Source organism: Nymphaea colorata, chromosome 10, assembly GCF_008831285.2.
Source record: "Nymphaea colorata isolate Beijing-Zhang1983 chromosome 10, ASM883128v2, whole genome shotgun sequence".
NCBI lineage: Eukaryota > Viridiplantae > Streptophyta > Magnoliopsida > Nymphaeales > Nymphaeaceae > Nymphaea > Nymphaea colorata.
The window spans coordinates 520,001-538,017 of NC_045147.1; the positions used below are offsets into that span (position 1 = coordinate 520,001).

An 18,017-nucleotide genomic window follows, 5' to 3' on the forward strand; every position below is an offset into this window, starting at 1 on the left:
TAAAAGGTAGTTAATTTGAATCCTTTTTTGACGTGTCTTCATCTGATTACTGTTTCCACCAGATTCCGTGTATGGCTTTGATATGTAATAAAACTACATTGGATTATTTGTTTATAAACTCAAAGTCAAATGGTAAACTTAAATATGAAGTAAAAAAAATAAGAGAAAAAAAGAGAGAGAGAGCAAGCAAACTATTTGACATTTGCAGAAAATATAAGCCAATAGATAGGAGTTTTGCCATTTTTGGCTACAAGTATTCGATCTGAATTTAGCCATCGCAGAATTTGACTGCTTCCTTGCTACCAAACTAATAAGCCTCTCAATGCATTTACCTCATTGGTTCATGACTCATAATGAGCAGCAGTTTTGAAAATTGAGCTAATAAGTTGTGTTTGATAACCTTGGATCTTAAATCTCATGCTGTACTAAAATGTATGTTTTGGGAGATCTTTTGTGATCTTCAGTTTAAACAAACTGAAGATCAAGTAGCATGGATTTAAAGTCAGTTGGAAGGTCCATCTTTAAATCCATGGATCCGAGATCCGAGGTTAAACAAACACAGCCTAAAAGTTTTATGCAAGATTATGTGCAAGTGCTTCAAGTTCTTCTAGTTGAACTGCACTATGCACCACAGACTTCGCTTTGACAAAATTAGTACATTAAATTTTCTCAAGGTCCTTGTACATAGTCATATATCTGCAATCTTGTCTGGAAGAAATATGTGTTTAAAAATTTTGCTACTACTGTCAAAAAGCAGTGGCGGAACCAGACATATCTGGTGGAGAGGCATTCTCCATATATTTGAGGAGGGTCATTTTATAGAAAAATATGTAAAAATTTTAAATCAACCAATAAATAAATAAGGGAATTTTATTGGCCTGTGTGGGCGATTGCCCACATGTGTCCCATAAAAAAGGTTCGAGTTTTAGATTTTTGTTGAAACCTGTTAGAAATGCAATACCTCACATGTTAAGGTCGACTATGCAGGATATGGAGTAAGGAGCAAACAAGTAATATAATAGTTCGTACCAAATAGAAGTGGAGCGTTAAATTAAAGATCCAAAGTTGACTATTATAACTTCTTCACAACATAGTTGTTATGTTGTGTATAGTTGCAGCGAGGCTAAGTGGGAAGCTTAAGTGCATTCTTGGGCATGAATGGATGTAATGAAAATAAATTAGATCCAGCTGCTTAAAAACACTAAACTTCTTACCACTTATTATGGTTACTTGCAAAGTCAAGTATAGTTAGCACCAAAAGCTAACAACATGATTCTTGACTTGGATGCTATATGAGATATTAAATTCGAAACAAATCCGATTTCTTAATCGGATATTAATTTTTTTTTTCATATCCATTTTTTTTTTGTATGTTTTGGTCAGATATCTAATTTAAATTGGATATATTCACATCCCTACTGACGACATTGAGAAAAAAAGTTGTGGGTTCTCATCATATGCTTGGTAAATCTTTCCTGGTGAAAAGCATACCCTTCATCGCACTTTGAAATCTAACTGGTGGAGACTGAATATTATTTCCATAAGAGCTCTTGGATATTAATAAATGACAAACTTTCTTGTTAAAAATCATGGCTTCAGTTACACCCTGAAAACTGAAGTCATGATTTTTCAACTCATCAATTTTTTATGAATTGCGACTTGCAATAAATCTTTGTATGTCCTTTCTATCAATTTTTTATGAATTGCGACTTGCAATAAATCATGTCTTGCAATCAATTTTTTCAACTCATCAATTTTTCAATTCATTTAACCTATATATATATATGCACTTTCTGTTACAGTTGTTTATGATGTATATGATATGACAATATATTATATTCTTTTTCTTGTCATAAAGATGTAATATTGTCATCTCATGATGTGTCACAAACAACTGTAAAATAGTATGAAAGGTTCGCATGCATGTGTCTGTAAGAAAAAACAACGTTGCCCGATAGTTAAAATTGAAAAATTTTGCCATTAAAGGGAATATAAATTGTTGCTAAAGGTACCATAAAGTGATATTAATATTAATGTATTGAATGTTTCTTAGTTAAAAAATTTTAAACTTTAATCATCTGGTAACATCCAATATATGGTAAGATTGAATATTATATATATATATATTGGGTATGAAGAGTCACTCAGCTCATTCATGAAAACAATTGGTGCATCGTAACAGATAACAGAGAGAAAAACAATAAGAAAAGGATTATAAAGATTTGTAAGTCTGAGTTCACATTTTTTTTTCTTTTTATTTTTCTCTCAATTATTTATTATAATGAATCAAACAACTTTTATGAGTAATATATATATATATATATATAATTTGGTGAATTGGCATGTATTATTTGCCAGACGGGCCTATGAGGCCCGGCCTGCCATACCCATTTTGTGGATGATGGTTCAGCGGGTGGGTCATGGGAAAGTGGTGTCACGCTTGGCTCAGAGGATTGAGCTTGACCGGGCCCATTCCATTGAATGACCCTTCTTCAAGGCCTGACCAGACCACCGTCCGATTGTCCAACTCCACCCTTGGGATTTCTTATCAGAGAGCACATTTATTATGTAGTGTCACCGTGCATATGCCTGTGCAGCCCATTCGTCCCAACACAGTTCAGAACGCATGCGCGGCCCCACATTTGTTCGGGGTTCTCTGATTCTTAGAATCAAGAGCTCCTTTTGTAATATCATCCTTTCTCTAACCGCATTTTTGAAATAACTCGCAAATTTCAATGCCAGATGGAAGATTTAAAGGAAAATGAGGAAACACGATCCCCCTCGAGGCTAGAAGTACGAAGGCGTGACCTCTCTGCTTTCATTTCATCTTACGGCCTCTGCCTCTGCCTCTCTCTCTCTCCCCTCCCTTCGTCGTCCTCTGTCTCGGAGCAGAAGGGCATTGATTGCTGCTGTCTCTCTTTGGCATGGCGCCTGTTTTCGTTTTCTGAAACTGTAACTCTTCCCGTCCCCCCCCCTCTCTCTCTCTCTCTCTCTCTCTCTACTCATATTAAGTGTAAGGATTGGAGGCCGAGATGTCTCCCTGCCTCACTGTTCCTCACTGCAATTATTCCAACCTCCAAACAATTCTCTGCCGCCTTTGAGGCTCCTAGCAGACACCATCAACGCCACCACTCACGCTCCCTTTCTCTTTCTCTCTCGAAGAAAGATATATATTGATCGACAGAATGGAAAGATGGAGGCTGGACAAGAAAGAGGAGAGGTTCCCCAGAAACCCGTCCTTCTCATCTGCCCTCCTTGACGCCATTTACAGGTCCACCGACGACGCCGACGGTGAGCTCTGCCTCTACCGGAAGTCCACCACCACCACCACTACCACAACCACAACCACCACCGGCACCGCCATGCCGCGGGATGTCGAATGTACGTCCAAGCGAGGCCTACGCCTCGACAAGTGGACCGCGTTCCACGAGAAGAAAGCCGCCGCCGAGAAGCTTGCCCTCCGCCGGAAGGCATCCGAGCTTGGCGTCCTTGACGCCGCGAGATGCCCACCGGGTCGCCGACACAGCTCGAGGCCTGCCACCGACGCCCACTCCACCACGACCACCACCAGCAGCTCATCCTCCGAATCGAGCGGCGTGTCCTCCTCCGAGAATGATTCGGCTTTCTTTTCGAGACGGCAGAAGGCGGCGGGATGGAAGAACCACCCTCCCCCGCTGGTTATCCCGCAAAAGAAGCACGCATATGCGGCGGCGCCGCAGGATTTCTTCCCGAGTCGGAAGCCCGAGGGATTTGGAGGCAAGGGCAGAGGAATCCGCGGGACGAAGCTCTATGACGAGTTGAAGAAGGTGAAGCAGCCGATCTCCCCCGGTAGCCGAATCGCCAGCTTCCTCAACTCCCTTTTCGCCACCGCCAAGAAGGCCAAGCTCTCCTCCTCCGCCACCTCGCGGCCGCCGGTCGATCCCCTATCCTCTTTTTTCCCCGACACGTGCTACGCACCGACCTACTCCTCGTCATCCACCGCCACAACGACGCCGTCATCGAGGTCGTGCTTGAGCAAAACGCCGTCGACCAGGGGGAACGGAGTGCGGAGGTCGGTGAGGTTCTACCCAATGAGCACGATCGTCGGGGAGGACTCCAGGCCCTGCGGCCACAAATGCCTGTACAGCCCCCCGGGTGAGGCAGAGAAGGTGGTCGCGCCGCTTATGAGCGAGAGGGTGAGGGCGCGGGACCTCATTGTCTCGGAGTTCCAGAGGAAGTCGGCGACGTCTCGAGTCACCGGACTTCCGCCGGTCAGAAAATCAAACGACGACCAATTTACGGCACAGTTAGAAGTAGAAGAAGACGATGGAAGCGACGTGGAGACGGCGAGCTACTCGAGCTCCGATCTGTTCGAGTTGGAGAATCTGACGGCGGTGGGCTTCAAGGAGCTGCCCGTCTACGAAACCACCAGCCTGGAGACGAACCAGGCCATCGCCAAGGGGTTAATTCTGTAATTACTGCTCTAAATAGGGTCCCTTGTTTCCTCCTCTCTCTTGAAGTTTTTAATTGGTGAAAATAGTTTTGTTCTTCTTCCACTTTCCTCTCCTATCGTTACGCGTTTGTGCTTGGAGGTTGGAATTTGTTGGGTAGGAATAATTTTGGTGGGTTTCTCATGGAATAGTCTTTCTCACAGTAAGTATTCTTGTAGTTAAGAAATCTATGGTGAATACTTTTGTTTCTCTCTCTTTCCATCTCACGGCATCTTTGGCAATTAAAAATACGAGTATTAGTTCGTGATAAGAATATAGAGTGTGTACAGGTCGGTGGATATTTTTCTTTTTTTATATTTGAACAGTTGGGTCGAGAGAATATTTGGTTACACCAAAAAATTATAAAGCAAAAAAGTGGAAAAAGGGAGAGAAACAGCAGCGAATAGTGAAAGTGTCAGAATAGTTAATAAAAGCTCACAGATTGAGATGGCGGAAGGAATTCACACGCTTAGCGGGGGATTAATTAATGGTGTTGCTGAAGAAGAAGAGGGAGAGAGTCGATGCTCCTGTCAGAGGCTTTTTGACCTTTCCGAGAGTATCTCTGACGTTGTTGGAAGGGGCATTTAATCGAACAGTTAATGGGCAGATGACCTCATGCTTCAGAGCCCACGCGCCTGCGGCCATTCGAGCCGAAGCTTGTCTCCCCTTCCATCGATATAATACTCTGCTTCCAAGTGGGGGCGGGAGGCGCTTCTTGAAGTCCGGGGTTGGGCGTCCCAAGTGTGTGTGTGTGTTTGGACGTGATCGTCCCCCAACTGGTGATGTGACGCATGTTCTGTCCGCTGATGTCTCCCACTGTCTTTGTTGTCGTTGTTTGGTATGAAATTAAAATTGGGGAACGCAAACCAGTCTTGGAAGCGGTAAAAGAAAAAAAAAATGTCATATTATTTTAAGAAAATCAATAAAAAATAATGTAGAAAGAGCATAAATGAAAATTGATTTTCCATTCAAAATCGATTGATTCCAGCCTTACAGTTAAAAGGCTTTCAATAACGCAGTCTCACAGCTTTTATCTAGCTCAGATACAACACACAGCACATAATGCCACAACCTTTATCTGATTCAAATGCTGTCCTACTCAGAGGTTTCGAAGTAATTCAAATGCTGTCCTACTTAAAGGAAAGGGGTGATTTTGACGTCTTATCGAATCGCCAAGAACAATTTTGACGTGTCTTTGAATCGCAAAAACACTGTCTCACTGCTTTTGTGAAGCTGAAAAAACATCTAAAATCTAGATAGCAGAAAGGATGTTTGTTCCTTGGATCACAATATTGTGTAACTCTGTTTTGTGAAAACTTGGTTTCCTTCATTAAAACATGGACCCTAACTTTTCCTTCACTATAATCCATAACTCTGTCGTATGGACCGTTCACACTCCGGGGCCCCGGCTGTTGGATTTCTTTCTAGCACGCAAAATTGTTTTTCTTTTCTGTTTATATGTCAAAAACATTATATAAAAGGCAAAATCAAGGGAAAGGCTAACCAAAACTAGCTTTCCTTATTTGTCTGTAGTACAATTCCCAAACATCATGTATATATTTGCTGCAAAATCTTGAAATTGTGCATATATTTGGTCCCCAAGATAATTTTTAGTTGTTGATCACAACCATATCTCTCTCCTTTCCAGATAAAGGTTAAGGGATTCGTTTGAAACGTTAAATTAATTAGGTGGCATGCATTTATAACTTCGCCAATAAAATTAAACATAACAGCCGTCCCACTCTCGATGTGTAAACAATCACTTACAAGAAAAACCTCTTCACACCCTTATATATGTGTGTATGTTTTAACGTATACATGAAGAGAGAGAGGGAGGATGATGTTTTCTCAGTTTTGCTGTGGCGTTGTTCAAGTTAAGCAAAAAGGACAAAATTTAACTTATTCTGATGGTATACACATAAATCGTATTACAACTTATGCTCTGAATCATGTTAATTTCTTGACAATACAATTATGATTTTAACTCATCTAATTTAATGGATTCTGAACTGCCGATTTTCAATGTTTTCTTTTCTTTCTTTTGCAAAACATTGAAATGATTTGTTTCAAAGGCTTTGTTTGTTAAATAAGAGACATATATTTTATTTTTAAAATTATTTAATTTGTACATCTGATCACGTGACTAGACAGTTAAAGGGCAAGAAACATGAGAGGCAGAGTACTTGGAGTGCACGATTCAATCGCTTTATATATATAATAGGATTACCACATTTCTCTATTAAAATTTGGTTGGAGAAATCTTCCAAACCTCTTACTGCTGCTTGCTGGATACAATCATGTCTGGCTGTTGGCAGTCGATATTATAGGGAGATCTAAATAGCTGGAGTTTTTTATTTTATGTGTATGAGTGAGTGAATGGTGACTCTAACTATCCAAAGTTACTAATCCTTTTAATTAACGCTGTCCATCTGATGGAGACAGATGATTGAGAGAAAAACATCAAAAAATATAAGAGCTAATATTAAATGACAAAAATACCCATCGCTATATATTTGTTTAATTTCTCTATTATATATTTTGATTATCTATACTGCAGTCATCTGAATTACTTTCCTAAGCATCCACATAATAAGTTGCTTATATTAAGAGTTGAATGCCAACAAAGTACCAGTAGGAAGAAGACATAGTGATGAAGTTAGTTGATATAGGGGCAGCAAATAATTATGCACTATGATTTATAACCATCATCATATATGTTTATTTACTCGCTCGATATGATTTAGCCGCATGTGCTTGTTTGCACGAGGGCAAAGATGGGCGGCATCAATAACCAACTGCCTTTCACAGCTTTCTTGTACCTTCCAAGTAACCAACCCAACCATAGCGTTACATTACAAGCAACAAAGCTATTTTTCTCTTTTTAATTAACTTGCGCTTCTGTATTTTAAACACGAGAAGAAGAACCGCTGTCGATTGATCCCATTATTTTATATCTTGTCATTCGTAACTAAGGATTCAGATTTGACAGTCTTAAAAGGCTAAAATAATTCACGATATGAAGAGAGATAATATGTATAGATATATGGAAAAGGGAGAAAGAGAGGGACGAGGGTGATGCCAGTAGTCAGTCATCATCATCACAGGCAGGGGAAAAAGCAAAAACGGACGGACGGTCTTAAGCGTCGTGCTTCCGAAACATGTCCAAATTCTTTCCTTAGCCAGTCAAAAAAGACTCCTCCCACCTTTCTTTTTCCTCCTTTTCTTTTTGTTTTTTTTTTCTCCCTTCTTTTTTGCCCTTACCACCCATTTCAAATTTCGAAAACCATAATTTTCATTAAACATCTCCAGCCGTTGCAGACTCCGGCCAATATTTCCCGACCAACTCGCCGGAAAACAGAAACACGGGAGCAATCTGTGCGCCTCCGCCTGACCTTTTGCTTTTCTGTACTGTTAGAAAATAATCAGAACCATATTCGCCATGATGCCAATGTGTTATTACTGTTGGCTATTTATTTTATTGTTAGTGGCAGCGTCCGTCAAATTACATAAGCGGGGGATTAACTACTGGAAGGAATAGGATTCTCCGTACGGTTGGTAAGGTGGGCCTAATGATGGGGGAGCTAGGCGGCCTAAGCTCGTAGGGACATTGCGAGCGGGCCAAGTTCGGCGTTGACTTTCGGTCAACGTGTCTACTGGTTGCTAATTATTACTGCAATTATCAAGAGCGTGCGGTGGTTTATATATTAGCACGACTAAATTTTAAAATCAATTGTTCCCTTTAATTTTAATAAGCGAAAAAGGAGAGAGCGATAAATTAGAGCGATCAGTGGTGCAATAATAAGACAAGAGAGAGCGTGCGGTAGTGGTGGCCGGTGGGCTTAGAGAGAGAGAGAGAGAGAGAGAGAGAGGGAGGGTCAGAATCCTTTTTGTGGGTTGTGGAATTGGTCCGAGCTGGGACCGCACCTGGGTCCGGTCCCAGCCCAACTATTCCCCTCATTTCGCTTTCTTTTTCATGCATCATCACGTTGATCTAGGTTTTCAGATTCTTTTTATTTTCAATACATGAGCCTGAAACATTCGTGGTCATTCGACCTTTTGAGGCGTGGGGAAGAGAACCTATCAAAACTCAGTTTTGTTATAAATGAAATCTTAGTTGTTGTTATGTTTCTGCCAAATGTGATATTTAGTAGTTGTTTGGCAACAATGATAGTATGTAACTATTGCATGTATTTATCCAAATAATGAGGCCTTACAGTATCCTAAACAACTACCCTAATATTTGGGATAAGTACAATCAACATTAACATACTATTACTGTTACCAAACAACGACTCCTTACTATACTGGTGACAAATTAATAATGTTGTTTTCTGAATGTATATTCGTATTAGTTACAATTTATTGGAGCCGTAATTTTGATTCTCTCTCTTACTTGAATGCATCTTTTGCTATGTAAAGGGAGGCGAGGGATAGAAAGCACTTTCCTTAATGTTCTGATCCGCAACTAATTAGAGCATCCTCATATGTGACAAATCAAAAACTCGTTACTTTTGTCCGCTTCCATTCATCATCTGGCAACACTACAAAAAATTAGGTCATGAAGTGGTAACTGGACTCGTGTACGTGTGTATCCACATCATTCATATACACATATGTTGAAATGCAGTTATTTTCAGGTCACTCTCATCTCATGCATAGAATTGGAACATTGCTATTTATCATGTAAAGGACTACTCCTCGCATGTGAGTTGAACGTAGATTCAGTATCATTTCAGGTCTCAGCTCTAAAACACAGCCGATCGACCAATTCAATAAAATGCCCACCTGCTCCATAGCTTCATTTCATTTAGCACCTAAAAAAATTACTATATATATATATATATATATATAATTAGAAATGGGTATTTAATTCCAGACCACTTAGGTAAGAGACAAAAAGCCAGACCTACTAAAAACAGTTATTAAAATGTTTTTTTTATGCAATTTAACTTTATGGATATGATTGATTTGATGATGTTATTGGAACCAATGGTGGACTGATTTGATATTTGCCTTTCATATAGCTGCCATGGTCACTTATTCTTAATGTGGAAGAAAAGTTATGCATATTAATTATAAGCCTTTTATTCACAATTGAATTTTCCATGTACATAAGCGCAGTTTTAAAATTCTACAACAAGAAAACTAACTTTGTTCAAGTTCCCCACCAGGAGGTAGACCTGCATTGATTAGTTTATCCTAGGAGTCTAGCAATGTCAACAGATCAGATTTGAATCAGACATACCCTTAACAACATTTGTTTTTTCCAATTTTCATATATTCAGATTCAAATGCAAATGAGAAAAAAGACACATTCGAATCTGAACCTAAAATCCCATTTCACAAAATGGATGCGATTGGAACCCATATCCAATTTTTATAATTATATCCAAATCCAAATTTTGAATAGAATCCAACCAATTTTTGAAATGTAAGAGTATTGAATATAGAATATTGATTTAAAAACAAATCTGATCTGAATTTAAAAATGAATATGATCGAATATTTATGTATATGTGAATTTGAATCTGTTCCGATCACATGAGATCTAGATTCAATCTGAAAATTTAATCGAATATTAATGTTTTCATATCCAATTTTTTTTAGAAACGGTCTGTTTAGATATTCGAAACAAATTAGATACTAAGCGAGGCTGGTTTGAAACACCATTGTGAAGCTTCCGAAAGCAATAATAATATTCAAGATTTCTCAATGTGCCGGCAAAAATGTCCGCCTCTTTATATCAATGTCATGTTTTAGGGTATTATTCTTTTTAAGTTTTAAATTGAAAGTTAATATATATATATATATATTGAAATTTAAGAAAATAATTAGGCAACTCAAGGTCTAATGATAGATGTTGGGTGATGTATCATATTATTGAAAACCAAAAAAGAAGGGCAGGAAGGAGATACTGAAAAGCCAAAGCCTCTCCTCCTACCCCTTTTCTCAGGGTTTAAGAACTACTCAGGTATGACACTCGTGGGATGTTCACGCATCAACCAACTATGCTACGCTTATAAAAGCAAAATAATACGAGTTTTTATCAAAAAACCATTCATACTAATGCTATTCTCGCCTAAGCATACTTGTAAAAAATCTAATAGATTGTGCGATCGCACCCCCGAAAGGCAGGAGAAGGGGGCGGGGACCCTACTGTTCGTGTTGCATGATAATTAAATAAATTGGGAGGGAAGGTAGAGTCGCTGTCACTGCTTCCTCCCATTAATTGCGTGCACAAGGCAAACACGTGAGGGCCCCTCCAACACGCATTGCTCATCATCCCTCAGAGCTCTTTCTCTTTCCAGGGACATCCTTGTCCCTGTCTCTGCACACGATCCTAGAAGGATTAAAGGGCGACACCGCCGATACCCCACACGCACGCCCGTCCCTCCTCGGGATCTTAAAAAAGAAGAAAAAGCATCCTGTTTGTTTTGACGCCAACCTCCTTTTTCTATAAGAGGAGAAAACACAACCTCCATTTCCACCACCTCGATGCGCACAATACCTGTGGAAAACAGGTACCATTTTGGTATTACTGCCAAAAGTTCGCGTCTTCCCGGGAAGTACAGAAACAGTGAAAATAGGCACCATTCTGGTATTACTACCAAACGTTAGGACTTCCTGAAAAAAGGAACCAGCAGCATCTCTCTCATCTCGTATGTAGAGTGACACAGACCAATCTCACTTTGTTTTCCTTCCTTTCAGACAACCAAAGCTGCCACGCTCTCTGGCATTCAGGGAATTCAGTGGCTTTAGTTCGTCTCCCCATAGGAGGGGGGAGAGAAAGAGAGAGAGCAGATGCTCTGCGCTTTCTGATTCTGGTTTCTATACCAAAATAAATAAAATCCATTTTTTATCATTTGCTTCCTTCTCTCGCGTATCTTACACCTTTCTTTCTTTTATGTATTTATTCTATCAGGGTGGAGGTGTCCTGTTCCTCTTTCTTTCCCCATGATTATGCGCAGTTGGGTTGCTGAAATCTAATGCTGCACGAGTAAATGTCAGACTTTGGTTCTCAAAATGGGGAAAAGGGCAGTCTAGAAACCAGTGAAGGAAAAGAATGGGATGCACACGAGTTTCCTTTTCGACAAAGTTATGACAGAATGCCATCATCATATTAATTACTAGTGTATATGGGAGTCCTGTAACGGGGAAAGCAGATAAGGATGCCAACCTTATAAGGATGCCAACCTTCTGTTTCTGCTGCAGCACTGCCGCTGCTACGTCACCTGCCATTACAGAGAGTACGAGTACCAACTTCATCAATGCCCTTTTAAGTGCATTCACACATGGTATAGTTGATACACTTCACATATCATATCCATATGCGTAAAGTTCATTCTCTGTGTAAAAATAAAAAAACACTTAGGGACACCATCTGGGTGCTAACATTTTGGCCGTATTTCATTTTTTATCTAATGCTTGGCTACTTGTGAATGTAACACCTAAAATGCTTTTTTTATCTTTTGGAAATCTCCATATTAACACCTTGGTGGTGTTCATATTTTATCTAATGCTTGGCAACTCGTGGGTGTAACACCTAAATTGTTTTTAAATTTGTTGGAAATGAATGCAGAAAGATAAGAAACTTTGGAGTGTTATAAGTCACAGTTTCCTTTATGCATTTCCAAGTTTTTTTTTTTCAATGGAAGTTGGATGAATTTATCTAGGCTCAACCTAATGCACTTAAAGAAGTCAAGATACCTAGCATTTTGGCAAAATACAAAAAATGATAACTTCCTTTAACCTTGGGCCATTGACCAATCCTTGAGTCCAGCCTTCTTCCTCCATCTTACTTTGTGTTAGCTATTTATACTTGTACGAGAACTCTGGTGCCTTATATAGCTTTTTTTTATGCTTGAAAGTACTTGGAAGGGCCACTTCTCCAAGCATTTCCAATATTTTGAAAGGGCCTATAAATGTAGGACTTCATTTTTCATTGTTTTTAAACCTAAAAGCACCTTTTTTGAAGAATTCTTTACAAATATTACATCACCCACTTCAAATTTAAGGTCCTTTCATCTTTGATCAGAATAATTCTTTTAAAGATTGAGTTGTATGAAGCCTCTATCGTATTCATTTTCATTTGATCTGTATTGTATTGTAATATTATTGGAGGATCTTGAATTCTATCGTAATTTTGCATCCAGAAGATCGGTGATCGACATGTCTTTCTTTATAATGCCTCAAAAGGGGCCATCTCGATATTAGAATAGTAATTGTTATTATAAGCAAATTATGATAGTTTCACATGTTTGTCCTAGCTTTTGCTCCTTTTTGAAGTGCAAGCTCACAACATGACCTCAGGGGTTAGAATAGTCCTTTTTATTTGTCCATCAATTTGTGGATGAAAAGTTATACTAAGCTTTGCCTTTGTTCCCAAGGCCTTCTGCAGTTGTCCCAAAATTTCAATGTGAACCACGAGTCCTTGTCAAGTATGTTAATAAATGAACTCCATGTAACCTCACAATTCATTAATATATAAATCGGCTAAACTTTTAAGGATTGATTTATTTTGATTGACAAGAAATGGGTAAACTTTGTTAATTTAACTACAATTACCTAAATAACATCTTTCTATTGTGCTGCTTTAGTAAAAATCCATTGTAATGGCATCCTATTTTCAAACTAGAATTTTCATTTCATGCACCAGTCCCCCTAGTCTTGATGCCCAGTCTTAACTTGTTGACAATAAATACTTATCCACATATTCAACAATATCATTTTTCATCCAGCTCCACCAAACAGTCTTTGCAGATCCTTCATCACTACATTGTTCTAGGATGGATGGAATATTTGGATCTATGTGCCTGTTCCAAAATTGTAATGTTTGTCTTTCAGTTGGGTGATATCCAAATCCTTGTACCTAACCAAAGGCTCTCATTATCATTCATATGCAATCCATCATTTCTTTTTTCATCTTCGTTACTAATTTGTCACACTCAACTCTTTTCAATTGTTCATTTTGAACTCAATCCAATGGTTCCAATTGAGCTTTTAGAATAGAGATTCTTATTTTTCCTTCCTTCTCTTAAAATGATTTTTCACTCAATCAAACCTTTTCATAGCCTTTAATCATGACAAACTAAAATGGACAACATTGATTTAGTTTTTCTGCTCAATGCATGTGCTACCACATTTGTTTTTTCTATGTGAAACAAAATATTGAAGTTATAGCCCTTTGAAAACTCTAAACATCTCCATTGCCACATATTCAAATCCTTTTGGAAATATATATATTTAAGATATTTGTGATTCGAAAGCACCTCAAACTCCTCTCCATATAGATACACTTCATTTTCAAAGCAAATACCACTACTGCTAGTTCCAACCCATAAGTGGATAGTTTATTTCATGATGTTTAAGTTGTTGAGATACATATGCGATCACCTTTTCATGGTTCATCAATACACACCCAAGTCCAGTTCCTGATGTATATAAACTGCAATCCCTCCTTAACCTTCTGGTAAGACTAATATTAACATAATTGTTAGTTTCTCATTCAATGTTTGAAAGCTTGCTTCACACGCTCGACTACATATGAACGTTTCTCATTTTTTCAAAACCTTGGTCATGGGTGAGAAAATTTTAGAGAAGTCCTTGATAAATCTTTGTTAGTAGCCTGCCAAACTAGGAAAACTTCAGATCTGACCAATGGTTTTTGGTTGTTTTCATTTTAAAACTGCTTTGACTTTAGTTGGATCCACGGCCATTTCTTTTTTAGATATAACATCTCGAAGAAATATTACCTCATTTGGCAAAAATTTACAGTTCAAAAACTTGGCATAAAATTGGTTTTGCCTTAATATCTTTGACAACACCTTGATGTGTTCATGGTGTTCCATTCCTTTTCAAGAATAGAATTGGTCTAGTTGTTTCTTGAATGCACAGTTCATCAAATTCATAAAGGTAGGTCGACAAAAAGTCATTTCAAATGGCATAATTATGAACTTATAATATCCATCATGAGTTCTAAATGTTTATTTTGGAAATGTTTTCATTTTCATTCTCAACTAATGGTATCCGGATCCTAAGTCTATCTTTCAAAAAACTTTTATCCCTCTTAATTAATGAAATAAAGCATCAATTTGGGTAGATGATACTTATTTTTTACTGTTACTTAATTGAGCATTCTATAGTCAACACAAAGTCTCATTGAACCATTTACCGTCACTTAATTGATGTAACAATTCTTGAAGTGCCTTTGTTTGCTCCAATAAATTTGTAGGTGTCATCTGATAGGAAGCTTTGGATATTGGTGTTACCAGATATAAGGTCAGTAGTAAAGTCAATTACTCTTTACAGTGGCAAACCCTGGTAATTCATTGAGAAATGCATCTAGAAATTCATGCACTACAGCAATATTCTCTATAGATTTAGAAAAGACATTCTCCATGACCAATATATCTAGAAAAGCTTGGCACTGCTGCTTCAAGCTCTTTCTTGCATGAAATGCTAATTTGAGCTTCGTTCTTTTACCAGCTCATCTAACTTGATAGATGATTTTCGGTTCTCTAGGCTTTGCAATTACAATCATTTCCATCCATTCGAGTTGAGGAAGAAAACTATGCCCTTTTATGTCAACATTGATATCATATATGTTATACGTTCCTCTTGATCTTGTAAATAGTTTGTCACCTCAAATTCATATTTTATGGCACTATTTTCTTATTATACAAGCCCAAAAATTCAATAAAAATGAAAGAATGAGTTGCTCCTGAATCAAACATGACTTTGGCATGGTAACTCTTAGTATGTGTATTATTAATAAGAAGTATACATTCCACAAAGTCATGTGATGGCATAAAACCATCTTTGCACTTTTTTTGTGAAGATTTGGGTTGTGAAGTACTTGCAAAATTCTTTCTTTTCTCATCTTCTTGTTCTTTGCCACACTCTTTAATATAATGGCCTAGTTTATTATAGTACAACCACACTCTAATTTTTTAGTAACGTGGTTTCTTTGAATGGTAATGATGGCAAATAGGATACTCACCATTACTTATTGGAAGAACATGAGTCTTCTGCTTTTTAAATGGTGGTTTTTTTTTTTGTTAAAACCATCACCTTTCATTGCTCGTTTAGATTTTTTTTTTAAGATTTCATCCAATCTTCTTCTAATTTAATAGCCGTTTCGATAGCTTCATCAAGATTGGTATGTTCACTACCCATCAGTTGACCTTCCAATCCATCACGAAGTCCAAGTCCAAACTTGTTGGCTTTTAACACATTAGTTTGGTAGGTATTTGGGCAATATCACTCTAAACACCAAAATTGATTAATATATTTGCCTACACTAGAGGCCTTTTGTTGTAGATGCAAAAAAGTTTGCATTTTGCTCTCTTAAACATTGGGTGGTAAATAAGTGTCACAAAATGTTTTTGAGAACTATTCTCATAAATTAACTTGTATACATTGGAACCTCAATTACTTTATTGTTTCATGTTCAACATCACATTTCAGTATATAAATAGTGCACATTATGCTCATCAAGAACGCTTAAAATTTGGAAGATCATTTCTATTTTTCGAACCTGACTTTTTTCGGCATTAGGGTCCCACTTTCCTTTGAATGTGGATGGATTCATTCTTATGAACCTTTTATAAGAAACTCTTTCACTTACACCTCCAACCAAGTTTTCATGACCACTTTGATGGTATGACTGTTTTAGCCATTGAGTTACCCAATATTCAACTATCCACTCACCATAGTTTGCCTAAATATGGTCATAGTATGCAGAGTTTGCGTAATAAAATTTTGTTGGTTTATCGAGTTTCTATGATCTTCATTAGGATCCACATTAAGGTTAACATTGCCACTAAGATATGTCATCCATCGTAATAATTTGTTTATGTCAATATTGAACTAGGTACTGATAATTCATAAAAATAAAATACAAAGAAACACTTCAACTTTATTCAACAAAGACACAATATCATTACATTTATCATATAAAAGTTTCTAATCTTCTGGATCCACATCAATTAGAGGAACAAAGATTTCAGTTACAACTATTGCCTTAACAATAGACTTTGTGGTTGATCCAGTGAAATCGATAGTGCCAACGCCATCCTCTTTTAATGGCCATGGACTAGATCCCAGTTAATTCTATTGAGCTAAAGTCTATGTCCTGAATTTGGGCCTTACCCAGTTCATTGGTTCCATATGAAAGTGGGGAATATATAGCATCTGTAGAGTCGGATAGTTACAGACAAAGTTGTGGATTTTAGTATGCTCGACGATTTTTACAATGCCTAAGATGAGGGATAGGGATTGGTTATTCTAGAACCATTTCTGGCTGTTCGTTATGCATTGCTTTCTTTATCTTCATTGATTGTATCCCCAAGTTTGTTGTGCAAAAAAATGAAAAATTATAATAAAGGCAAACTACACATTGATGAGTGCACATCAGTAGCAGAGCCAAGATTTTTTGGTTAAAGGGCACATAAATCACCGACCCAACTCTGGTGTGAGCACTACATATAGTTTTTGAATCATTGCAATGTAATCTTGAGTCATGCCAATGAATTCTTTTAATGGGCTGGTGTCGCAGTGGCTCACAACAGCCTATATATAGCTAGTGCGTATATGCAATAATAGTTCTATAATAAATCATGTAAACATAATGTTTTTATGCCAACATTTTAGAATCTTTTAAATTATTTTGAGTCAGCTGATTCAAATCAAATTGGTGGCAAAACAACTCGACCTAGTTGATTTAGAGAGCATCTATCACATTTTATAAAATTTTTAATATATTTTAGTAAGCTTTTAACTTAATTATTTTTTGATATCTTTCTATTTAATTTTGTAAATATGATTTAAAAAAAATATTTTTAGTCAACCCACTAGAATAATCAAATTGGCTGATTCCAATCGGCAGCTTTGATTACTTGACTGATTTTAATAACACTATTTTAAGTCATTTGCAACTTTTGCTTAATGTTTTGTTTAACTATAGAGTTTGTTTTTGCTATACACTAAAGTATCGTCCATATGTACATCACTTACATTAACGATATATATTCGAATATTTCAAATAGTTGTTCCTCTTTCTTATTCTGAAACCTGTCATATCATCTTTTTAAAAAAATGTAAAAGAAAATGTAAAGAAATAAAGATAATAGCATACAAAATATTTACAAAAGAAATTTATTAACAAAATACAACCTCCAAGATGTAAAGTAAGCAGCACAAATGATTCTTCGCAATAGATGCAGCTAGCATGTGCAACTTCTCATCCTCGTAAATCAAAAACCAATAATCAATTATTTCTACCTTCAACTACAACATCCTAACAGCTTCTTTATATTGATAAATTTGAAGTCAATTACAAGAGAAAACACTACTTACTATTTTGATAACAAAGCGATCCATATGAAGTAAAACAACATAATATGTAAATAATGATAACGAAAAAGAAGATATATATTCAACCACTACCATTATTGTGGCAGAGAAGGTCAAGAATGAAATGAAACAAGGGTTGAGAAAAAATTGCAAAAAGTATCATTGCAGCTGCAATAGAGGGCATGTCACAATGTT

General features: G+C 37.3%; 1 protein-coding gene across 1 annotated transcript; it reads left to right on the top strand.

Moving 5' to 3' along the window:
- The first annotated feature begins 2,796 nt into the window (after positions 1-2,796).
- LOC116261943 (protein BIG GRAIN 1-like B) lies at positions 2,797-4,689 on the top strand. Its single transcript, XM_031640898.2, has one exon. The coding sequence runs from the start codon at positions 3,186-3,188 to the stop codon at positions 4,452-4,454; it is 1,269 nt and encodes a 422-aa protein (XP_031496758.1). The 5' UTR covers positions 2,797-3,185; the 3' UTR covers positions 4,455-4,689.
- Positions 4,690-18,017: the final 13,328 nt, after the last annotated feature.